Source organism: Sus scrofa, chromosome 5 (genome assembly GCF_054392235.1).
Source record: "Sus scrofa isolate SSC_HxYL_T2T_F1_AM1 chromosome 5, Sscrofa_HxYL_maternal_Yorkshire_Landrace_v2.0, whole genome shotgun sequence".
Lineage (NCBI taxonomy): Eukaryota > Metazoa > Chordata > Mammalia > Artiodactyla > Suidae > Sus > Sus scrofa.
In genome coordinates, this window is record NC_139387.1 from 75,707,948 (window position 1) to 75,731,987 (window position 24,040).

General features: G+C 51.6%; 1 protein-coding gene across 2 annotated transcripts in view; it reads left to right on the top strand.

Annotated features, from left to right (window-relative positions):
* WNT5B (Wnt family member 5B) overlaps positions 1 to 14,021 on the top strand; it is a 105,949-nt gene extending 91,928 nt beyond the window's left edge. For both annotated transcript variants that reach the window (XM_085025173.1, XM_021092498.2), the window contains exons 2-5: positions 362 to 514; positions 1,592 to 1,839; positions 5,823 to 6,115; positions 12,748 to 14,021. In XM_085025173.1, the coding sequence (XP_084881299.1) occupies positions 362 to 514; positions 1,592 to 1,839; positions 5,823 to 6,115; positions 12,748 to 13,206 (1,153 nt within the window). In that variant the 3' untranslated portion in view covers positions 13,207 to 14,021. The remainder of the gene's footprint in view (positions 1 to 361; positions 515 to 1,591; positions 1,840 to 5,822; positions 6,116 to 12,747) is intronic.
* Positions 14,022 to 24,040: the final 10,019 nt, after the last annotated feature.

Consider the following 24,040-nt stretch of genomic DNA (forward strand, 5'->3'; position numbering starts at 1 on the left):
GGATGGTCCCCCGTCTCTTTGGATGTTGTGGAGGGAGGGCACGTGTGCATGGCAACAGCCAAAGCATCTTCCTAAATGCTGCCCCAAGCTCGCTCAGCTCTTGAAATGACTTGCTTTCCTCCCTTCTCTGCTCTCGCTGTCTCCTTCCGCTGTGGGTCCCCCAGGTCGCTGTGATCCTATGTGAGAAGGTGAGGGTGGGACAGGAGGGTGGGGAGAGGCGGACCTTTCCTGGGGGAGCAGGCTCTCCTGGTTCCAGCCACACACACACACACACACACACACACACACACACACACACACACACACACACACACACACACACACACACACACTGATGCTCCCTTGCATCTGTTGTCTCCAGGGAGCCCCGTCTTGGAAGCCGTCGGTCCCCGGGGTCTTCCCCGAGCCCCGGGGAGGGCGAGGGGACCATGCCCAGCCCGCCACTCCTGCTCGCCGCTGCTGCAGCCCTGCTCGCCAGCTGGGCCCCCCTCCCCTCTGAGGCCAGCTCCTGGTGGTGAGTGTGGGTTGAAGCCCCTCCCAGCCCGGCCTTCCTGGGCCACCGATGGGATGGGTAGCGATGGGATGGGTAGCAATGGAACCATTCCTTTTATCAGCAACCCCACCCCCCCAACCCACCAAAGAGCTCTTTTTCTCTTGAGCCCCCAGAGTTATGTCAAGTTCCCTGAGGAGAAAGGTTTAGTTCATTTGGCTTTTCTCTGAGTGCGTCCACAGCCCCCTCTTCCTGGGTAGTTAGAAATAGCTCTTTTGTTGCTATTGGATCAATAAGAATATTGATTTTTTTTTTTTTCTAGTGAGGGCAAGGAGAGTAGAATTCGTGGTTGGTGAGTCTGAAGACCAGATGAGGGATTTGCAGGACCACGTGGGGCTTGTGTTTTTGAGACTGCTGTCACTCCCAGGCGGACATGGAGATGGCAGGCCCAACCCCCACCCCGCACCATTTGGCATGATCCGTGCTTGGCTCTCATTTTTGCTCAGATGGCAAATCCACAGCCTTCTCCTCCACCTCCACCTTGTTATATCTAGGAGATGATGAGCCAAAGGGAGAGAGTCCTGAGAGGCTGAAAGGTGGGGTCAGGGCCCGAGAGAAGGAAGCAAAACCTTTAGCATATACGGCCATGAATGTCAATTGGAGTCAATCGTAAAGGAATAAGGAGAATGCTCTTTAAAGGAATTGATTGCTTTCCACGCATGTCCTGCGCTTTGGCCAGAGTGGACTGACCGCTCCTGCGGAGGTGTAGCCTCAGCACACAGCCTGCACCCCCCCACCCCCGAAGATGCAGCCACAGCAGCCCCACTGTGGCCCTCTCCTTCTGGAAGCTTCTCCAGGCTCTGAGGGCTCTTCCTTGTCTGGTCCCTGTGGATCCCCATGCTCAAGCCCGTCTCAGGTGTGCGACATCTCATGTATTGTCTGCCTTGTGCCTCAGTTTCAGGGACTCGTTTTTTTTCTGATTTTTCCTTCCCAAGCCTATGGTTCAGGGTCTGAACCCAGAGAACCCCCGTGAAGGCTGCTGCTTCCCACGGGCTGCACTCACTCCTGGCCCTTTGTCCCTCCCCTGCTCGGCCGCTGCAGGTCCTTGGCCATGAACCCGGTGCAGAGACCTGAGATGTTCATCATCGGAGCCCAGCCCGTGTGCAGCCAGCTCCCTGGGCTGTCCCCCGGCCAGAGGAAGCTGTGCCAGCTTTACCAGGAGCACATGGCCTACATAGGGGAGGGGGCCAGGACAGGCATCAAGGAGTGTCAGCACCAGTTCCGGCAGCGGCGGTGGAATTGCAGCACCGTGGGCAATGCCTCTGTCTTTGGAAGGGTCGTGCAGATAGGTGAGTGGACCTGGGAACTGATGCCCGGTGCTCGGCGCAGTGCTTGGTGCTCAGGGATGGGGTGGGCGTGCAGCAGGGGGTCTCAGTGCACCCAGCTCAGTGGTCCGCTGGCCCTCTGCCTCCTCCCCAGCTGCTGTGAGTGCCCCCTCTGGGCAGGGTCAGAGCGGCTTAGCAAGCCTGCCCACCACCTCGGCCCCTCCTAGCACGAGGGCCTCTGCTAGGGCTGTGAGCAGAGAACCCAATATCTGCAAATGTTTGCCTCTTTTCCGTGGACCCTGAGAGAGAAACTCTGGGCCAAATGGCAGTGGCGGTCGTGAACCCCACCCAGATCCAGTCGTGGCCTTTTCATTTGAAAGCGGGTGTGTGTGTTGGAAAGAGGGGTGGGGTTGCAGACTAAAGGAGGAAAATGAGAGGGCCGCCTCTCCCTGGATTCCTGGCCCTTCCCCTCTCCCACTCCTGGTCTAGGCTTCTTTGGCTCCTCTATTGCTTAGATGGAGGTGTGATCTGGGGTCTAATTGTTTTAGGTCCTTTTGAAATGCAATCCTCCCCTCCCTGGCAAGAAATTGAGAAATCCGGCCCTATTCTACTGGGCCTTATCCCCAGGGCCATAAAAGGAAGGTGTTAGAGCATTCGTTCTTCCAGGACGGCTTCCCCTGCCAAAGACCACATTCTAGAGTTCCCTGAGGCTGGGGTTTTCCCAAAGAAGGCTTCTAGCAGGGGGAGTGGGGCGGCTGGGGCAGAGGGGGGAGGGGGAGGGATTCGGCTCCCTGCTCCCACCCTTGTAAAGGCCCCACACGGAGGGGTAAGGTCCAGGGAAAGTACACTTTGACCCTTGCTTCTCTGTCCTTCCTTCAGCATCCACTCAAGGTCCCTGAAAGGACCAGTAACAGCTCTACTGGGCAGTGGACCCCTGGGGCCGAGTGAGATTCATTCGTAGTTTGTCAGTTATTCTCAAGGACACTTGGTATCTGTCCCTTCTTCCTGGTAAGCGCCTTGGTCAGCAGCTCTCCCTGGCTGCTGGGTTTCGGTGAGGAAACTTCCAGGATGGCCCAGGTGCAGAGCGGCATCCTGAAGCCACATCAGGGTGCTAATATTTATTTGCGACCGAGTCAATGTCTGATGTTGGCCAGATCCTTTTCATGTAATTTTACTGCATGAAGGCCAAAGACTTTACTTTATGGAAGAAGGGGTGTCCGGAAGAGAAAATCCATGGGGTGCAGGGTTGTGTGGGGAAGTGACCATTCTCTGCGCCCTTTTCTGTTGCACATGGACCCTTCGACTTGCCTTGTTTTCACCGTCCCCTTGTGCAGCTTCCCTGCAGGCTCATGCTGCCTGGGAAGCTGTCCTCCCTCCTCCTGTTGGGCCCAGGGCGCTCTGGCAAGCCCTCTGGTGAGTCCTCCTGTGACTTCCAGATTCCTCCCTACTCTGAGCCAATGCAGGCCATCCACCACCAGAGGGCAGCAGAGAGTCCCAAAGGGTGCCAGGCTCCCCTCACCTGGAGGTGGGGAGGCGGATGGTACCCACTGGGTAGCTGGGCAGCTGTGGGGTAGAGGGTGTGATGTTGTCCAGCTGTCTCCCTGCTGGGGGAAGATACAAGGTCTCTCAGGATCTCCATGGCTGCTGGTTTATTAGCCTTTACCCCTCTGAATTATTTCACACGTAGAGATGCCCCCATGTTGCGTATCCACTCTGAAGCCCATAGTTATCTGCTCTAGCTAAGAGCAGCTTGAGGTCTGTCCTTAGGCTTACCAGAGCCCCAGAGAGATACTGAGCTGATTCACAGGGACAGTCTGGGATCCAGCCACATGATAGGCTAGGACCCCTGATGCTCAGCTGCGATTCTGAGAGGGGTGACTCAGTTCTGAAAAGTGTGTTTGCTAAAGAACAGTGGAAGAAATCAGACATGTGTCGCTTGGAAAAGAGATAACACAAAAGGCATATTTGTTGTTTTCAAATACTGAAGAGCTGTCAAATGGAAAAGGGATTAGCTCCAGCAGAGGGAAGTTGTAGGGAGGCCTATTTCCGCTCACTCTGGGAAAGAACATTCCGGTGATTAGCGTCATTTTAAAGAGATGGAGTGGGTGGCCTCGGGAACCCAACCAGCTTCTCCCAGGAATGTTGTAAAAGCTCACAGCGGTTAGAATGTGTATCTGGGCCCAGCTTCAGGTGCTCCTTCCTGTACCAGCATGCCGGGTCAGGGGGTTTCAGCCCCATTGTGAGAAGACTTCTTCCTCAGGCAGACTCCCTGGGGGGTGGGCTCCCTAAGACCCCAAATCACAGTATGAATTTTTACATTGTAGTCATTTCCTATAAATGGGATCATGCAGTAAGTGGCCTTTTGTGTCTATTCAATACCGATACAAAATGCAACATGGTTCACTTAGCATAATAATTCAAGGTTCATCCATGCTGTCCCCCAGCACTACATTGCTTTTTTTTTTTTTTTTTTTTTTTTGTCTTTTTGCCATTTCTTGGGCTGCTCCAGCGGCATATGGAGGTTCCCAGGCTAGGGGTTGAATCGAAGCTGGAGCCGCCGGCCTACGCCAGAGCCACAGCAACGCAGGATCCGAGCCGCGTCTGCAACCCACACCACCACAGCAACGCCGGATCGTCAACCCACTGAGCAAGGGCAGGGATCGAACCCGCAACCTCATGGTTCCTAGTCGGATTCGTTAACCACTGCACCACGACGGGAACGCCTACATTGCTTTTTAATAGCTGAATAATATTCCATTGCATGGATAATGCACCTTTTGTTTCCCCATTCATCTGCTGATGGATAATAGGGGTTGTCTCCATTTTTTGGCTATTGTGAGCAATGCTGCAGTGAACATTTATGTACACGTGTTTGGGTGGACATATGTTTTTGTTTATCTTGGATATATTCTTAGGAGTGGAATGGCTGGGTCATATGGTGAGTCTGAGTTTAAACTTTTGAGGAGCTGCCAGACTCTTTTCTGCACATGAGGCTTCCAGTTTTTCCATATCCTCGTCAACTTGTTATCTGTTGCCTTTCTGGTTACAGCCATCCTTTTGGTGTGACGTGGTATCCCATCATTTTGATTTGCATTTCTCTGGTGGCTGAATATTATTATTATTATTTGTCTTTTTGCCTTTTCTAGGGCTGCTCCCGTGGCATATGGAAGTTCCCAGGCTAGGGGTCAAATCGGAGCTGCAGCCGCCAGCCTACACCAGAGCCACAGCAACACAGGCTCCAAGCCGCATCTGCAACCTACACCACAGCTCACCGCAACGCTGGATCCTTAACCCACTGAGCAAGGCCAGGGATCGAACCCGCAAGTTCATGGTTCCTAGTCGGATACGTGAACCACTGAGCCACGACGGGAACTCCCTGAATATTATTTTTTAATCAACATTTCTATTGAAGTAGAATATGCATCATATGAATTTTTAAGTGGTTCAGTACAGAAGTCCACAGTTTGGATTTTACCAGAAATGATCTGAGTATTTAGAGAGACTGTGCTGAGTGTCCAAGGAGGACGCTGTGGGGATGGGAGGCAGTGTGGCAGACAGAGGAAGATGGCTTCAAGGATCCTGGACATGGTAATTCTAGTTCATTTCTACTCCTGGTCTCCGCCACTGCAGCTAGACAATGGCAGCCGTAGAAAAGACAGATGTGTGACTCAGGGGGGATGAGAAGCCCCATCTGTGAGGGAGAGAAGTTTTCAAAGATAGGCACACCGTTGATCCCACGAGTACGCCCCAGTCTCTTTCCCTCCATCCCACACGTTCCACAAATGCACCAGTGCCCCCTCTCCCCTCCAGTTGGCTTCCCAGGAAGCCGCTGGTCACGTAAACTTCTCTGCAAGAGATGTGGTGGAGGCAGGGGCTGCAGGGACTGTCACAGGGCAGTTCCCCACCACGGGGGCTGCTGCGGCAGTGACACCACCCCGTCCGGGTGGGGCCGGGCGGGGTCGGGGCAAGGGGCAAGGGGGAAGGGCCTCACCTGCCCCTGTCTGCAGGGAGCCGGGAGACGGCCTTCACCTACGCCGTGAGCGCTGCCGGGGTCGTGAACGCCATCAGCCGCGCCTGCCGCGAGGGCGAGCTGTCCACGTGCGGCTGCAGCCGGGCCGCGCGGCCCAAGGACCTGCCGCGGGACTGGCTGTGGGGCGGCTGCGGGGACAACGTGGAGTACGGCTACCGCTTCGCCAAGGAGTTTGTGGACGCCCGCGAGCGGGAGAAGAACTTTGCCAAGGGGTCGGAGGAGCAGGGCCGCGTGCTCATGAACCTGCAGAACAACGAGGCAGGCCGAAGGGTAAGCGGACCCCCTCGCCCGCCCTTCGCGTTGCCGGGCCGCCGCCCCCGCTCCCCACACACCTGGAGGGCAGACATGGCCCCCCTCACCTGGACTTTGGACGCCACCCCCCACAGGCACACCTGGACTGGGGACCCCGCCCCTGCACAGAGCTAGACCATGGGTGTTCCTGGGCTGCGCAGTAGTGGCTGGTCCAGGAAGGGGGTGGGTCTGATGGCAGAGATTCTTAACTCCCACATTGTTGAACTCATCCCCAACTTCAAAAGGCTCCATTTTTTCAAAGGCACACGCAGTGGTCACTGTTTCAGCCTTACTCATTTCTACACAGGACAGCTGTCCCTGTAGGACTTAGGTGTAGAATTCTTGACTGCCCCTCCTTTGAATTAATTTGAACAGATAGGAAGGTTGTAAGTTTATTTTTCATTTTATTTATTTTTTTGGTCTTTTTGTCTTTTAGGGCCGCCCCTTCAACATATGGAGGTTCCCAGGCCAGGGGTCCAATAGAAACTGTAGCTGCTGGCCTGTGCCAGAGCCACAGCGACGTGGAAGCCAAGCCGCGTCTGCAACCTACACTGCAGCTCACGGCAATGCCGGATCCTTAACCTGCTGAGCAAGGCCAGGGATGGAACCCGAATCCTCATGGATGCTAGTCGGGTTCGCTAACTGCTGAGCCACGATGGGAACTCCTGGATGATTGTAAGTTTAGACCATCAGATCTGTCTAGGGTTTATGATCTGTTAGAGGCTCAGGTAAAGCTGACTTTTAAGAGCTTCCATCAGGAGTTCCCGTCGTGGCACAGTGGTTAACGAATCCGACTAGGAACCATGAGGTTGCGGGTTCGGTCCCTGCCCTTGCTCAGTGGGTTAAGGATCTGGCATTGCCGTGAGCTGTGGTGTAGGCTGCAGACGCGGCTCGGACCCCGCGTTGCTGTGGCTCTGGTGTAGGCCGGTGGCTACAGCTCCGATTCAACCCCTAGCCTGGGAACCTCCATATGCCGCGGGAGCGGCCCAAGAAATAGCTACAACAACAATAACAACAAAAAGACAAAAGACCAAAAAAAAAAGAGCTTCCATCATGCATATTCAGAAACCCCGTCCAAAAGCACACTCCAGTGCTGCGGCAAACACACTTCTGTGCTTTAACAGAAGTGGAGGTGTGAAAGACACCATCCTTTGAAGGCTACGTCTCAAGAGTCTTCTGAGCCTTAATTTCAGTGGAAACTGAAGCATAGGTTTTGTTGGGAGCTGGGTTTACTGTCTGTGCAGGGGGTACCTGGGCAAGGCTCTGGGCTTCCTGCATGTGTGCTGGAGATCCTGTGCCTCCTCTGCCTGCACCTTGCTCAGGAAGCCTCCATCTCTGAGCACATGGTCTGCTGCTCCTCTTTCCTGGCTCAGCCTCTACTACAGACTGGAGGGCTGGGTCAGCCAGAAGCTCTGTCGTTTGCTGTTCAGGTATTCACTGTTGCTGTGCGTCCAGCTCTCCCTGGAGAGAGGTCTGAAGCCAGAGTGTTGGCTGGCGGGAGGCCCTCCCAGTGCAGGGCTGAGGCTGCGGACCTCTCAGGAAAATACACAGACCTTTCTCTGGGAGTGCTGTCCACACGCAGGTCTCTGTCAAGCCTGAGCTTGGGCCCAGCAAGGCGCTCTGGTGAGGCCAAAGATGAGCTAACAAGGAAACAGCAGTTTCTGGAGGAAAAAGAACTTCAGAAATTGAATATTGATTTGTTGCTGATTTCACAACAGGATATGAATATGCTTCCTAAGAGCATTTATATATTAGTTTTAAAAATTAACACGAGTTTCATAAGAATACATAGCAAACAAAGGGAATTGGAAGTGCCTCCTCTATGACTCAGGATCCTGAGCTGTTGATAGGACATGGTGCCCGTGCGTAAATGACACCATCACTAGCGTAACATCAAATTGGAATTATAAATGGTTATTGCCTAGGGTCTTCCTTGCAGAGCCCATGTCCAGAAGCTAGTTTTTTTGGGGGGGCGGGGAGCATGCCTGCAAGATGTGGAAGTTCCCTGGCAAGGGATCCAACCTGCACCACAGCAGCCAACTGAGCTGCAGAAGTGACAACACTGCATCTTTAACCTGCTGAGCCACCAAGGAACTCCCCAGAGGCTAGTTTTGTCTAGACAGATATGGGTGTTAAACTGCGGTGTGTCAGGAGTTCAGGCTTTGCTCCCATCCGTGGCTGTTGTCCTCTAAACCAGGGCAGAAGGGCCAAGATCTTGGACCACCTTCCGCTCTGAGGGTGAAGCTGCCCTAGTCTCCCAGGACTTCCTCTCTGTTTGCTGGCCTGGGTGTCTGACCATGAGAGAGATTGATTTTAAAAAAACGACAACAACAACAGAAAGGTTAAGGTCTTTTTTTTCGTCTTTTTCTAGGGCTGCACTTGCAGCATATGGAGGTTCCCAGGCTAGGGGTCGAATCGGAGCTGGAGCGCCGGCCTACGCCACAGCCACAGCAACTTGGGATCTGAGCCTTGTCTGCAACCTACACCACAGCTCACGGCAACGCCGGATCCTTAACCCACTGAGCAAGGCCAGGGACCAAACCCGAAACCTCATGGTTCCTAGTTGGATTCATTAACCACTGAGCCACGACAGGAACTCCAAGGTTAAGGTCCTCATTTTATCTCCTGAATGCCTGAATTCTATCCATTTTTCCACATTCCAGTTCAAATGCCAGGTACTCCTAAACTCTTTCCCATCTCCCGTGGTCCCTGGTCTCTGTGACTGAAGCCAGTGGAGCCTTTTTGACTTTGCTCAAGGTGCTGTTGCCTCGTCCAAGCCATACTGGCCGTGGCCCATGCAGTCGGGGTGCTGTGACCCTCTGTGCTTTTGGCAGGGGTGGGTGCACATGACTGCAGGAAAAAGCTCCTGTGGCAAGAGGTCAAATGCAGGGAGGCTGTCCTTTCTCCAGAGCTGTCCTGGGAGGCCCTGTGGCAGAGGTGGAGGTGACCAGGCATTCGTGGGGAGGGCCTGTGTCAGTCACATCTTGACTCCACTTCTGCTGGCTCCACATGTCGTCACCCTTCACTGTTTGTTTGCTTTTTCCAGCCTTATCTCACTGCACCTTCCACCCTGCCTGACTTCCTCTGTCTGCTCCCCTCTCCTCCCCGCAGCCCTTTATCTCTCCCTGGACTCCATCTGCTGCAGGGGGGCATTTCTGTCCCTCTCTATTTCTCATCCCCTCTGCAAGGAACAGGCCCCACCATCAATCACCCCCAACCTCGTGACACCTACACAGAAAATTCCTCAGGAAGGACAGAGTGGTGGCAGGGATTGAAAATTCCCTGGACTGGTATTTTACAACTAGATCATCTTAAAAAGGAATATCTAGGACCTGGCATCTTGCCCACAGAGTAGATCTTGGGCATACTTTGCAAAAACTTTCTCTTGGCCTTTGAGAGCCTCTGGCGACCCCATGTGACATACTGAGGGCAAGAGCAGTGGGTTGACGCTGCCTTGTCACTCAAGGGCCTCTACGCACTTTCCAGATAAAAGCTGCCTCAGCCTTGGGACATGTCTGCCAGTTAGCAAGCTCCCTCACACAGTTAGTTAGGTATGCAAGAGGCCCAAGGGGCTCTGCAAGGTGGCAAAATGTAGAACTAAGAACAGTTTTCAAGCCTTCTATTGGCTTTTCACTTAGCAGAAAGGCCCCCCCCAACTTCTCTTGCAAGAGGGGGGAGTATATATATAATAGCATTCGTAAAATATTTAAAATACAAATATTAGAAGTTGCCTCGTGGAGTTCCCATCGTGGCACAGTGGTTAAGGAATCCGACTAGGAACCATGAGGTTGTGGGTTTGATCCCTGGCCTTGCTCAGTGGGTTAAGGATCCAGCGTTGCCATGAGTTGTGGTGTAGGTCGCAGACGCGGCTTGGATCCTGTGTTGCTGTGGCTCTGGCGTAGGCCGGCGGCTACAGCTCCGATTAGACCCCTAGCCTGGGAACCTCCATATGCCACTGAAGCTGCCCTAGAAAAGGCAAAAAAAGACAAAAAAAAAAAAAAGTTGCCTTGTGGTGCGGCAGGTTAAAGATCTGGTGTTGTTTCTGGGGTGGCATGAGTTCAATCCCTGGCCCAGAAACTTCCGTGTGCCACGGGTGTGACCCAAACCAACCAACCAACCATAAATACAAATATTACTGCCTCTGCAGTGTCTTTCTTCCTAGAGGGAGCAGAGAATGAACGTCTAAGGAGTGAGGGTCAGAGAGGCTTCCGTCCTGGATTTGTTTTACTGAAATTCCTGTCCGCCCCCAAATCCCCTTAAGTGTTTACTCCCCGTGAAGATGCTTCTCCGGCCTCCACTCACTTACCGGCAGGTACACAGTTTTAGGCCCTTAATGTTTCCTCCCTCTTCCAGCAGCGCCAGATGCCTGACATCTCGACAATCCATCTAAACCGAGGACCATTTCCAAGGAATGTCAGGCTCCAGCTCAGACCGGGGGGATTTGTGCCAGAGGGTAATTACAGGCCCTGTCTTTGAAGTGCCTGTTGGAATGGGGTGTCTTTCCTTTATGCCTTGAGCCTGGAGCTGCCAGCCAAGCGCTGGTGGCTTTAACCTTGGGGAGGGGCCCACCTGCCCTCTCCACCCTAATCCGTTTTTAAGCCCCAAGGTTGGAGGGCAGAAGCAACTCCCTCCTGGGTGGCCCTGCACAGTGTCCTGCACCTCTGGAGAGGGGTGATTTCTCCACCCTGAAAGAGTAGGAATCATTCCGTACAGAAAGAAATCAGGAAGAGTTTTGACAGTGGTAACGCGAGCTGATGCTGGTGAAGCTGTTTCTTGCACCTGCAGTGGTCTCTGCCGCGGTGCCGGATAAAGACACAATCTGGGGACTCTTGAAAAGAAAGCCGAGAGAAGCCCTTGACAAATGAGTCCTGCCTCCGTTGGTGACAATAGCTGTGGCATAAGAAAACGTTCTGGGTGCGCCTGCATCTTTATCCTGCCATCTGCACTTCTGGGCCTGCTGCCAGGGCTCCTCCACACAATGCATCCGTATGCTTTTGCTGAAAAGCACTTTGTAAGCAGCTTTCTGGTCCATTCCTGCTTTTCCATTTGGACTTGGGACAGCCCACGCCGGGTTCCCTCCCCCCCCATTGTTGTGGTTCAGTGACTTCTGGGTGGATTTGTTTTCCAAAGCACCCCGCACCTCTCAAATCACCACCCCCTCCTGTAACGTGGGCCCAATGACCTGCTCTCCCATTGTAGGAGCCCCGCCCCTCTCTTCCCCACCTGCCACCATCACAGCCTCTCAGGGGCTGTCTTGTCACAAACGTGCTGCAGTTCACCAGGGAAGCTCCTGATGGCTCTGCGGGGCTAATGACCAACTGTTAACACAGAAAGAGGGGCCGTTTAATTCTTAGGGGACTTGGCAGGATTGAGGAGAGCTTTTGGCTCACCAGGGCCAGGCCAGCAGTCTCTGTTACAGGCTCGTGGCACAACTGGGTTCTTTCTTCTGACCTGGGCTCCTTGTCATGTAAAAGCTGGACTCCTTTTGTAGGGTTTTATTTGTTTGAGAGTTTGATCAAGGTAGATCTATCCTGGGAGTTCCTGTTGTGGCTCAGCAGTAACGGTAGTATTCATGAGGACACAGGTTTGACCCCTGGCCCTGCTCAGTGGGTTAAGAATCCAGCAGTGCCATGAGCTATGGTGTAGGTCGAAGATGAGTCTCCCATCCAGTGTGGCTGTGGCTGTGGTGTAGACTGGCAGCTGTGGCTCTGATTTGACCTGTGGCCTGGGAACTTCCATATGCCATGGGTGCGGAACAAAAGACCAAAAAAAAAAAAAAAAAAAAAAAGGTAGGAGTTCCCGTCGTGGCTCAGTGGTTAACGAATCTGACTAGGAACCACGAGGTTTTGGGTTTGATCCCTGGCCTTGCTCAGTAGGTTAGGGATCTGGCGTTGCTGTGAGCTGTGGTGTGGGTCGCAGACGCGGCTCAGATCCCGAGTTGCTGTGGCTGTGGTGTAGGCCGGTGGCTACAGCTCTGATTCGACCCCCAGCCTGGGAACCTCTATATGCCACAGGTGTGGCCCTAGAAAAGGCAAAAAGTCCAAAAAAAAAAAAAAAAGGTAGACATATCCCTTTTTTTTTGCTGGTAAAGATGACACATTTATTGTAACAGATTTCAAGTAATAAGAAATGGGGGAGTTCCCTTTGGCTCAGCAGGGTAAAGACCCAATGTTGTCTCTGAGTTCAATCCCTGGCCTAGATCAGTGGGTTAAGGATCCCATGTCGCCACAAGCTGCGGTGTAGGTGGCAGATGCAGCTTGAATCTGGCATTGCTGTGGTGGTGCTGTAGGCCTCAGCTACAGATCTGATTCAAACCCTGGCCTGGGAACTTCCCTATGCTGCAGGTGCAGCCCTAAAAAGACAAAAATAAGGAAGAAATGGGTAATGTAGAAGAGCAGGTGCCACCCTGGTAGCTGATCAGACAAGGGCTTCGCCTCCCAGCAGTTTTCCATATGCTTTTCCTTTTATCTGCTTTCAACCTGGAAAGACCTTTGGATACATTTCGAAAACTGCATCTCCACACATGCGCCCAGCCCTCGCCTGCCCTCGGCCTCTCCCGGCATCTCCGGCACGGATGCCCCTTCTCATCCTCTCCTCTCTCCTCCCTGCAGGCTGTGTATAAGATGGCAGACGTAGCCTGCAAATGCCATGGCGTTTCGGGGTCCTGCAGCCTCAAGACCTGCTGGCTGCAGCTGGCTGAGTTCCGCAAGGTGGGGGACCAGCTGAAGGAGAAGTATGACAGCGCAGCCGCCATGCGTATCACCCGCAGGGGCAAGTTGGAGCTGGTCAACAGCCGCTTCAACCAACCCACCCCCGAGGACCTGGTCTACGTGGACCCCAGCCCGGACTACTGCCTGCGCAACGAGAGCACAGGCTCGCTGGGCACGCAGGGCCGCCTGTGCAACAAGACATCGGAGGGCATGGACGGCTGCGCGCTCATGTGCTGCGGCCGTGGCTATGACCAGTTCAAGAGCGTGCAGGTGGAGCGCTGCCACTGCAAGTTCCACTGGTGCTGCTTCGTCAGGTGTAAGAAGTGCACGGAAGTTGTGGACCAGTTTGTCTGCAAGTAGCTGGGGCCCCAGTCCTGGCTCCCTCTGCTCCGCCTCACAGAAGTCTATATTATATAAATCTATATAAATCTATTTTATATTTGTATAAATAAACGGATGGATGGTAAATAATTAGAAGAAGAAAATGGAGAGGAAAAGCTTATTTAAATGACACTGGAGGTGGTGGAGGATAGGACTTGGCTGGTTCTCTGCTCCCAGTGGGTGGGCAAAGCGCTTTGTGCCTCCCTCTGGTGGCGACTCTCAAGATGTAGGGATGTGGGACTGTCCACTGTCTGCCCTCCAGGGCCTAGAGGGGAGAGGTGGTGGTTGGATGGAGAACTTGATTTTGTCTGGAGTCTTTGCCAGGTGGGGCTGCCGTGCCAGCCCAGCCCCATGCCAGGCAGCCCTGTGGAAGGTGGCAGGAACACAGCGTCACGCCTGGTGTTCACATACTTGCCAAATCCACAGTCACGGGAAAGGAGACAGGCCCTACGCCATCTCCAACCTGGGGACCACGGAGGGATAGCTCCTCCCCAGATTCTGGGCCTGTCCTTCCCGTGAGAATGGCTCTTCCTCTACAGCTACAGCTCCTGCCCAGGGCTCTGTGCACCAGGAGGGAGAGGTTCTACCTGATGGGTCAGCAAGAATGCGGACTAAATGCTGGTGCCCGAGCTGTGGAGAGCCAGGTGGTGGCCAGCCAGAAGCATTGCACTGTTACACAGGGAACCGAGACTGACACTGCTCCTGTGTCTCCCCACAAGGGAGGCTGGGTCAGGCTGAGTCAGGTCTCTGCTCCAGATGTAGTTTCCCTCTATCATTAAACATCCTCCACAGAAGTGTCTCTCTTGCCTTATTTGGATGCTCGACTGTTTGTCATGGGTCTCTTTCTATGTTCCTTCTGCTCCTTCAACCTCTGCTACATGGTGCACACACGGAAGAGGACAAGGAAATTGAGACTTGGAGTTCCCATCATGATGCAGTAGAAACGAATCCGATTAGAAACCATGAGGTTGCAGGTTCGATCCCTGGCCTCGCTCAATGGCTTAAGGATCTGGTGTTGCCGTGAACTGTGGTATAGGTCAAAGATGTGGCTAAGATCTGGCATGGCGGTGGCTGGCAGCCGCAGCTCTGATTCAGCCACTAGCCTGGGAACTTTCACATGCTGCGGGTGCAGCCCTAAAAAGACAAAAAAAAAAAAAAAGAAAAAAAGAAAACGAAAACCTGCCCCACACCAAGGGATATCCACCATAGGGCTGTTCTGCCGGTAGCTATTGAACACATGGTTATGCAGACTCCTGTGGCTGACATTTTCAAGAGGAGCGGTCCATGAGAGAGTGTGTTTAACCCAACTGGCCCACAAAGATCAAAACCTTGTCCTTGGCTTTAGTTGCTAGCATTTAACCAATAAACCAGCCAGTCACACAAATCAACCCTGATGATAAGGGTTTTGAAACACTGCCTGGCTTCATTATTTCCCTTGTCTACATCACTGGTCTGGGGAACCCAACATTTACTTATATCAGGTGCTCAAAGTGCATTTGAGCTGAGACCCTGCTCATCCTTAGAAACTAGGCAATTAGTTGAGAGTGACTTGTCTGAAATTCCCAAAAGTGACCCACAGTGTTCCTGCTGTGGTGCAGTGGGTTAAGAATCTGACTGCAGGGAGTTCTCTTTGTGGCTCAGTGGATTAAGAATCCGACGAGTATCCATGAGGATTCAGGTTCCATCCCTGGCCTTGCTCAGTGGGTTAAGGATCCCATGTTGCCATGAGCTGCAGTGTAGGTCACAGACATGGCTCAATTTGGCATTGCTGTGGCTCTGGTGTAGGCTGGCAGCTGCAACTCTGATTCCACCCCTGGCCTGGGAACTTCCATATGCTGCAGGTATGGCCCTAAAAGAAAAAAAAAAAAAAAAAAAGAAGAAGAATCTGCCTCAGTTTGGTCACTGCAGAGGCTTGGGTTCCATCTCTAGTCTGGCGCAGTGGGTTAAGGATCCAGCATTGCCACAGCATTGTGGTGCAGTCACGGCTGTGGCTCAGATTCAATCCCTGGCCCAGGAACTTCCATATGTGGCCATGGGGAAAAAAAAAATGACCCCATGTTCAAGGAGGGAGATGGGTCATCCCTGTTGTATTGGGGTGTTCCTGCAGAGTCATGGCAAGGGAATGGGGCAAATAATCAGGATTTTTTTTTACCTGGGGAGCAAGTTTCACCTGTGTGATTGTTGCAGCCATGACAACTAGGTCTCAAAATTATTTACTTTTCAAAATAGGTCGGATTAGAGTTATTGTCACATGCTTGTTGGATCCTGGCGAATTGGCAGCTGCCTATGCAGTGGTCACCGAGGCACAGGAAAATGGGTGGAGAAGATGGAGACGGACCTAAAAAAAACACTTCTACTCAGAACCATAGAATATTTGAGCAGGAAGAGAGCATGCCACACAGATCCCCAGCACCTGGGTGTCCAGATAAGCCCTTCAGATCTCAGACCTCAGTGTGCTGTGAAAATACAGAGCCCTGGACCAGCAACGCCATGGATTTTTATTCCATTGGTCTGGGGTGGAGCTGGGACCACTATCTGCACCCCCAATGAGGACCTGAGGGGATCCTACACTGGTGGTTCTCCTCTGGAACTACAGTCATCGAAAGCTAGCCCAAGACCCACAGGGAGAGGGCAGCTGGGCCCTAATTCCCAGCCCAACCCCCGGCAACGCTGTGCAGAATCCCTGCACCTGAAAAGTGTTAACACGGAGTCTGACTGAATTGGATATAATGACAGGACCCAGCAGTGCGAACCACCCCGGGGAGCCCTTTTTATTATTATTTTTTAAATTTATTTTTGGGGAGGCTGCCCCTGCAGCATGCAGAGGTTATTCAGGCCAGGGATTGAACCCGAGCCACAGCAGTGACCAGAGCTACAGCGGAAACAATGCTGGATCCTTAACTGCTAGGCCGCCAGGGAACTCCCATCCCAGGGAGCCTTTCTGATGAGAGGGGAAAGATGCTAGTAGAGAGCAGAACGGATTTGCCTTGGGGCGGTCCACCAGGACTGGCAGGGGAAAGAAGCCTACAGATGCACCACGAAAATGATAACTCAGTGTTTGTGTAGCCCTGTCTGCACACACTCACCTTGTCATCAGGATGAAATTCGGGGAGTTCCCATCGTGGCACAGTGGAAATGAATCTGACTAGGAACCGTGAAGTTGTGGGTTCGATCCCTGGCCTTGCTCAGTGGGTTAAGGATCTGGCGTTGCTGTGAGCTGTGGCGCAGGCTGGCAGCTACAGCTCTGATTCGACCCCCTAGTCTGGGAACCTCCATATGCCGGGAGTGTGGCCCTAAAAATACAAAAAAAAAAAAAAAAAAGCAAACAAGGATAGAATTCGAAGAAAGGCGTGTCTGACTGCCTCCACTTAGAGGAGCTGGGCGGGTGGGAAGGCAGATGCAGCAGGGATCAGGGAGCCAGCCTTGCACTCACAAAGGGAGCCTGAAGGGTCTCAAGAACTGAATTCAACATCCTAATCTGGAGAACTCGCTCACTCGTCATCCACTCTCCCTTCTTTGAGGTGAGAAACAAATCTCACTATGTGTATTAAATCCCCAAATTGGTTATCACTTCTGAGATCTGAAATTCTCCCCTGCTTCCTCCCTGAAAACATCGTAATTTAAGTTTTTTTTTTTTTTATCCTCCAGAGTTCTAGGCACCAGCGAGATGCTTGAGGTTGAAATTGCTCCACGAGACAGAGGCCTTACAGCTCCAGGGGTTTATCAAGAAAGAAGCCTATTTCTTGGCAGAGAGCCACAGGATCCCAAGAAGGTGGGGGAAAAATAGTCATTTTCCGCTTAAAAGAGGTTCTGCCCATTGCCACACCCCACTGACACTGGTCACAGGTATTTTGGGACCTCAGTGTGTGCGAGCACGGGAGGTGGGGTTGCACATGCCCCTACCCCCCACGTACACAGGAATGAATGTTTTCATTAGTTTTGGAGGGGAGGAGTTCCCATTGTGGCTCAGTGGTTAATTAACTAATATACATGAGGAAGAGGGTTTGATCTCTGGCCTTGCTCAATAGTTAAGGATCTGGTCTTGCCATGAGCTGTGGTATTGGTCAAAGACTTGGCTTGGATCCTGAGTTGCTGTGGCTGTGGTGTAGGCCGGCAGCTGCAGCTCCCATTTGACCCCTGGCCTGGGAACCTCTTTATGCTGCCGGTGGGGCCCTAAAAAGACCAAAACAAACAAACAAACAAACAAAAAAATCTGGAAGGGAGGTGGAGGGGCACTGGAGGCATGGAATATGTTAAAAAAAAAAAAAAAAGTAGAAAGTTTCCTGTTGCCTTAGTGGGTTAAGGATCTGACATTGTCACTGCTGTGGCTCTGGTTATTGCAGTGGCTCAGGTTCGCTCCCTGGCCTGGGAACTTCCGAATGCTGGGGGCATAGCCAAAAAAAAAAAAAAAAAAAGAAAAAGAAAAGAGAATGCCCCTGGGAACTTCCGCATGCTGCGAGTGTGGCCAAAAAAAGTAAAAGTAATTCTCACCACTTGTGACAGACACTGTAGAACATGGATTATCTGTCTTTATTGGAAACCCCTGCCCTCTGGTTGGAGGACAAGCTTCATGGCTCTGGAGGGAATGCTGGGGGCTGAGAAGGACCCTGAGCCATGGCTGCCAGTGTTGTCGTGAGTCCTCTGTTATGTAAGAGTCTGCTCTGTCATTATACCCAAACAGTAAGCAAAGAAGCTTTAATTCCTGATTTTACATAAGAACTCTGGGCAATTTGCCCCTAAGTAGGAAGGTCTGGTCCAGGGATGAGGGTCCGACATTAGCGACGAGGAAGACGCCCTCACACAGTAGAGTCTCTGGCTGGTGTGAGCATTGAGCATGTGCCCTGTGATTGTCCACACTGCTTCCTCCTCTGCTGCCTGCCTTTTGGTCTTTTAGTCCATTTGCAACTCTGCCCCCGGTGGCAACACTAGAACCAAATCAGTTAATTTGGGCTTCCTAAGCACTTTTGATAAATAACAGTGGGAGAAGGGGTGGCTAAAATGAGGTTTTAAAATTACTATGAATTTAATATACTCATGTGTATTTTCTACTGCTCCCCAGGATGACTGGAAATAGCCTGAAAAGCAGTCACAGCCGAAGCAAGTAGGAAACCGCTATCTGGAGTTTGCCCAAGTATGGTGCCTGCCTGCAAACCGTAGAAGGACCTGCAGCAGCTGCTCCAAGTTGTAAAAGAAAAGATACCAGAGAGGAGTTCCTGTTATGGATCAGTGGTTAACGAATCCGACTAGGAACCATGAGGTTGTGGGTTCGATCCCTGCCCTTGCTCAGTGGGTTAACGATCCGGCGTTGCCGTGAGCTGTGGTGGAGGTCACAGACGAGGCTTGGATCCCGAGTTGCTGTGGCTGTGGTGGAGGCTGGCAACTGTAGCTCCGGCTATACCTCTAGCCTGGGAACTTCCATACGCCGCAGGTACAGCCCTATAAAAGACACCAGAGAAAGGGGAACTGTTTAAGCAACTTTATTTTAAAGCCAAAAGGGATGTAGATTGTTTCTAGGGGCCCCAGGCCCTCTAATATGCTTTCTGGGACTGGGGGCTCTGGTTTTTTTTTTTTTTTGGTCTTTTTTTTGTTGTTGTTGCTATTTCTTGCGCCGCTCCCTCGGCATATGGAGGTTCCCAGGCTAGGGATCGAATCGGAGCTGTAGCCCCCGGCCTACGGCAGAGCCACAGCAACATGGGATCTGAGCCGCATCTGCAACCTACACCACAGCTCACGGCAACGCCGGATCGTTAACCCACTGAGCAAGGGCAGGGACCGAACCCGCAACCTCATGGTTCCTAGTCGGATTCGTTAACCACTGCGCCACGACGGGAACTCTGCTCTGTTCTGCCTATTAGAACAACCAACTCCTTTGCAAGTCCCTGATTTGAAATTGTCTTCTCCCATAGGTTTGCTGGATTCCCAGAGGCCATTTAATTTTTTTAAAGAATTTTTTTTTATTTTAAAAGTTTATTTATTTATTTATTTTTGCTTTTTAGGGCCGCACCTGCAGCATATGGAGGTTCCCAGGCTAGGGGTCCAATTGGAGCTGTAAGCCACTGGGCTATGCCACAGCCACAGCAACTCAGGATCCAAGCTGTGTTTTCGACCTACACCACAGCTCACGGCAACGCCAGATCCTTAACCCACTGAGCAAGGCCAGGGATCGAACCCGCAACCTCATGGTTCCTAGTCGGATTTGTTTCCGCTACGCCACAATGGGAACTCCTAAAGTTTAATTTTTTATTTTATATTGAAGTATAGTTGATTTATAACATTGTGTTAATTTCAGGTGTACAGCAAGGTAATCAGTTATAAACTCATTCTTTTTCATATTCTTTACCCATATCAGTTACTACAGAATATGGAGTAGAGTTCCCTGTGCTATATAGTAGGTCCTTGCTGTTTGTCTGTCTTATATATGATAGTGCGTATCTGTTAATCACACATTCCTAATTTATCCCCCCTCCACCTCTCCCCTTTGATAACCATAAGTTATTTTTCTTTTCTTTTCTTTTTTTTTTGGCCATGCCCTGGGCATGTGGAAATTCCTTGACCAGGGATGGAACCTGTGCCACTGCAGTGACCTGAGCCACAGTAGTGACAACGCTGGATCCCAGTTCTGCAAGGTCTGAGTCCTTTGCCAAAAAGAAATATCCGAGTAGGACAAGGACTGCAAGATGTTCCTGTAAATGTCCCACGACCTCTGGAGCAGTGGCAGCACGCGTTTGAGACTTTATAAATGGCCAGCGTGATTTTTGTCCCTTCTGATTTGAGAGCATGGATTGTCCAGCCTGGGAATCTTAGACTGTGGACGGAAAGGGCATTCAGGGAGTGGGATGTGAGTCCATTCGCAGGTGTAAGGTGCTTTGTTTCTTCATGTTTCATTTCCTGACACAGCCAACCCCTCTCCCAGCCTGGCTGGGACCAGGCTCCCTCAGAGCCGGTTCTGGGCTGCGCTGTGCTCCTGTGAGGCCACATGGTGTCACTGTTTCATCAGCTGCAGCTGAGGGTCTGCGACTCCCACCTTGGTTCAAAAAGTTGGGCATGCGGGAGTTCCCATCGTGGCTCAGTGGGTTAAGAACCTGACTAGCATCCATGGGTTCGATCCCTAGCCTCTCTCAGAGTTAGGGATCTGATGTTGCCGTGACCTGTAGGTCACAGATGTGAGGCTTGGATCCCACCTGCCTGTGGTGTAGGCCGGCAGTTACAGTTCCAATTTGATTCCTCCATATGCTGCAGGTGTGGCCCTAAAAAGAGAAAAAAAAAAAAAAAAAAAAAAAAAGGGTATATGGTCCTTGCAGGCAGCCCAGTGGAGCTTCAGATTTTTCCTCTGGACCAATTTGGGAAGAATTAGATCAGCCTCAGTGTTGTTTTAATTTATTTTGGCCCCACCAGCAGCCTGAGGAAATCCTGGGCCAGGGATTGAACCCTTGCCACAGCACCCACCTCACCCACCTGTGCCTGATCCCCAACCTATTGAGCCACACGGAAACTCCTGTTTTACTTATTTTTTTAAAGGTTGAGTGTGGAATGAAGATGAGGGGAGTGCCTAGTCTGGCCAGCATGCCAGATGTGGGTGACAACAGTGGAGCTCAGGCTGGGAAGTGGCATGGGTTAGCCCTTGCTCTTAAGTAGCCGAATTCTCTGCATGTTTGAAGGTCATCACTGCCGAGGTGGGAATAACTCTAGCTACCATGTGGAGGCCTTACTGTACCAGCTGCTTTGCATGTATTGTATATAATTCTCTCAGTACCTCTGCAAGGTAGGCATTACCATCCACAAGTTACAGGTGGGAAAACAAGATTCAGAGAGGTCGAGTAACATCCTCTGACTCACACAGCTGCTAATTGACGCTGACCGACTCCAAGCTCCTTCTGGTTCCTCAGCGGATGTCTGGGTAATCACAGGATGTAGTCACCTGCAACAGAGGTGTGTGTTTCCTTGTGAGCCTCAGGTGTGTACAGTAATCTTCCCCCATCTTGCCACTGTGAATTCTGAACAAGAAGGGTGAGTCAGGAAACTTCTGATAGGGGCATACAGCTGAAGGAACTTGGCCGTCCTGAATCTAAGGTGAGAGATCAAGGCGTGCAGAGCCAAGGACACAGATTTGCACAGAGTGAAGAAAGGGCATCTGGTGTACATGTTGAAACAGAGAGGGGATGGGGAAGCCTTGAGTCGGGGCGCTGTGAGGCCGGGATGGCAGAACTAGCTCTGTAATTCTCGGCCTGTGTGAATTACAGAGAGAGGCCCCATGGTGGGTTCATTTTACATAAAACGGTTGGGTTCCTTTTGCTTGTTTGTTTTGTTTTTGATTATCTGAAAATTTTAATTTGTTCTGGCAATGTAACTAACACAGCATAAGGAGTTAAGCCCTCGGGCCAGGCAGGACCGTGGCCCCTGGAGGGTGGGGGGTGGCAGGAGGAGGGAGAGGCCTGAACTGAGGTAACCCAGGGAAGGTTGTAGGGGTGGGAGCCAGGAGATGGGTGGGGAGGTTGCCTGCCTCAGCCTTAACCCACTGCATAGAAAGTAAAAGAGGAGTCCCTTTTGTGGCCTAGCGGAAATGAACCTGACTAGTATCCATGAGGATGCGGGTTCGATCCCTGCCTTTGATCAGTGGGTTAAGGACCCAGCATTGCCATGAGCTGTGGAGTAGGTTGCAGACTTGGCTTGGATCCAGTGTTGCTGTACCTGTGGCCAAAAAAACAAAAAAAGAAAGAAAAGAAAAAATGGAGGGAGTTCCCTGGTGGCCTAGTGGTTAAAGGACCCGGTATTGTTACTGCTGTGGCGTGGGTGTGATCCCTGCCCTGGAAACTTCCGCATGCTTTGGGTGCAGCCAAGAAAATAAAAAGCACCCTTCCCTTCAGTCACCAGGGAGAGGCCTGAGGGAAGGGGACAGGTTGCTGACTGCTTGTCCCTCTGTGAACACACAGGATCTGAGTTCAGAAGACAAGAATTCAGCTGGTGGGAGAATGAGGGTGGGGAGAGGAGGTCACCCATCTCCTGGGTCCATGAATGGGACCCTGGCCTTGGACATCAGCCCCAGGGCCAGAGTGTGTCTCTTCTGTAGATGTCGCCCCAGCTCCCAGGACCGGAATGTCAGCTTTCCTGCCCTCCAGTCTGTCTTGACTGCTGGATCCCCTTGTGTCCACAAAGCCTCAAAGCAGTAAGGCCACCAGTCTGTACCAGGAGGGCGGGACTGTGTCCTCAGGGGGGCCCAAGGCCACAGCAGAGAACACCTTCCTCCCTTGGCTCAGCCCAGCCTGGTGCCGGGACGTGCTGGTGGCCCTGCTCACAGAGGGGCTGCGGTGGTAGGGAAGGGTCCCAGGACCTCAGCTTGCAAACTGGAAGGTGTTTCCTGAGAGGCAGGTCTCTACTCAGGGTGGGGTTTCTGTTGGTCCTTTTGGGCTGCCCTGAATAGTATGGATTACGCATACTCTAGTTTATCTGGGAAAATGCCTTCCAGTTCTAAACAAAGTATTTAGGAATTCTTTCTGAGAACAATGCCCATTCATAAGATGGGGACATTATGTTCTGGTGACTCTCGGCTGGAAGAGGGAGGTGACTGGGGTGTCACCCCTACAAAGCTGGCTGTGCTTAGAAACCCAAGTCCCAGTGTTTGCTCAAAATATGAGCATGCAGGGCGACTGGTCCGAAGAACCTGCCCTGCGTGACAGTCACATGTCCTGCCCATGTGCCATGTCCTTCACTCTGAGCTAAACAATCTTGGGAAACTGTGTCCTCTGCAAAGTTCACTGTACACAACTTCAGACACTGTCCAGGCCAGAAAGGCTAAGAAAAATCTTCTCTCTCAGAACACCTACTGTTTCTGCTTATCTTTTAACAAAAGAGGGGCAAGGAAATTGTTTGGAAATCTGAACACTGAGGTGTTTTTTTGTTTTGTTTTGTTTTTTGTATTTTTTCATGTAAAGAAGTGGGTTCTTTCTTTCTTTCTTTCTTTCTTTCTTTCTCTCTTTTTCATTTTTGAAATGTAATTGACACACAGTGCTCTGTAAGTTTTAGGGCAACGGCATGGCGACCTGTCTCGCACATATTGTGAGATGATGACCACAGTGAGTTTAGTTAAATCCATCACCCTATAGAGATTTAAAAGATTTTCCTCCTTGTGAAGGGAACACTTAGAACCTACTCTCTCTCTCTTTTTGGCCAGGCCCCACAGCATGTGGAAGTCCTCAGGCTGGGGATCACTGCACCACAGCATCAACTCAAGCCACAGCAGTGACAATGCTGGATCCTTAACTCACCGAGCCACCAGAAAACTCCTAGGATCTACTCTCTTAGCAACTTTCAAATACTCCATATGGCATCAAGTTCACTTCATTTTTGTTTCTTCTCTTTCCCTTTTACTGTGAGAAGCCTAACTCCCATGGGAGTATTTTAAGGAGCTAAAAAGAATGAGAAAGAAGTGAAAAGTCACCACGGCCCTAGCTCCCCTGTGCCAGCACCCCCTGCAATGGCCTTAGGGTTAGGTCAGACCAGGGCCCAAGTGGTCTCAGCAGCCCAGGTTGTGCTGGGCACCCCAAGGTTGTAAGAGGTCACAACAGTAGTGCCAGTACTTGGTGCAATTTTAGGACAGCCTATAAATACACACCAGGGCAAAGTGAATTCCAGGCCACCCAGAACGTTTGGTTGTGCTGAACCTCCATGGTTCACCTGGATTAACTCTGAGTGACCTCCAGCTGTTGATCTGACCCTAAACCCAGAAACATGAGGTATAATTGGGGTTACAATGATAGCAGATTAATTCTGGCATTTAGAGGAAACTGGAAGATAGGAGAGAAAGAGAAAGAAGCGA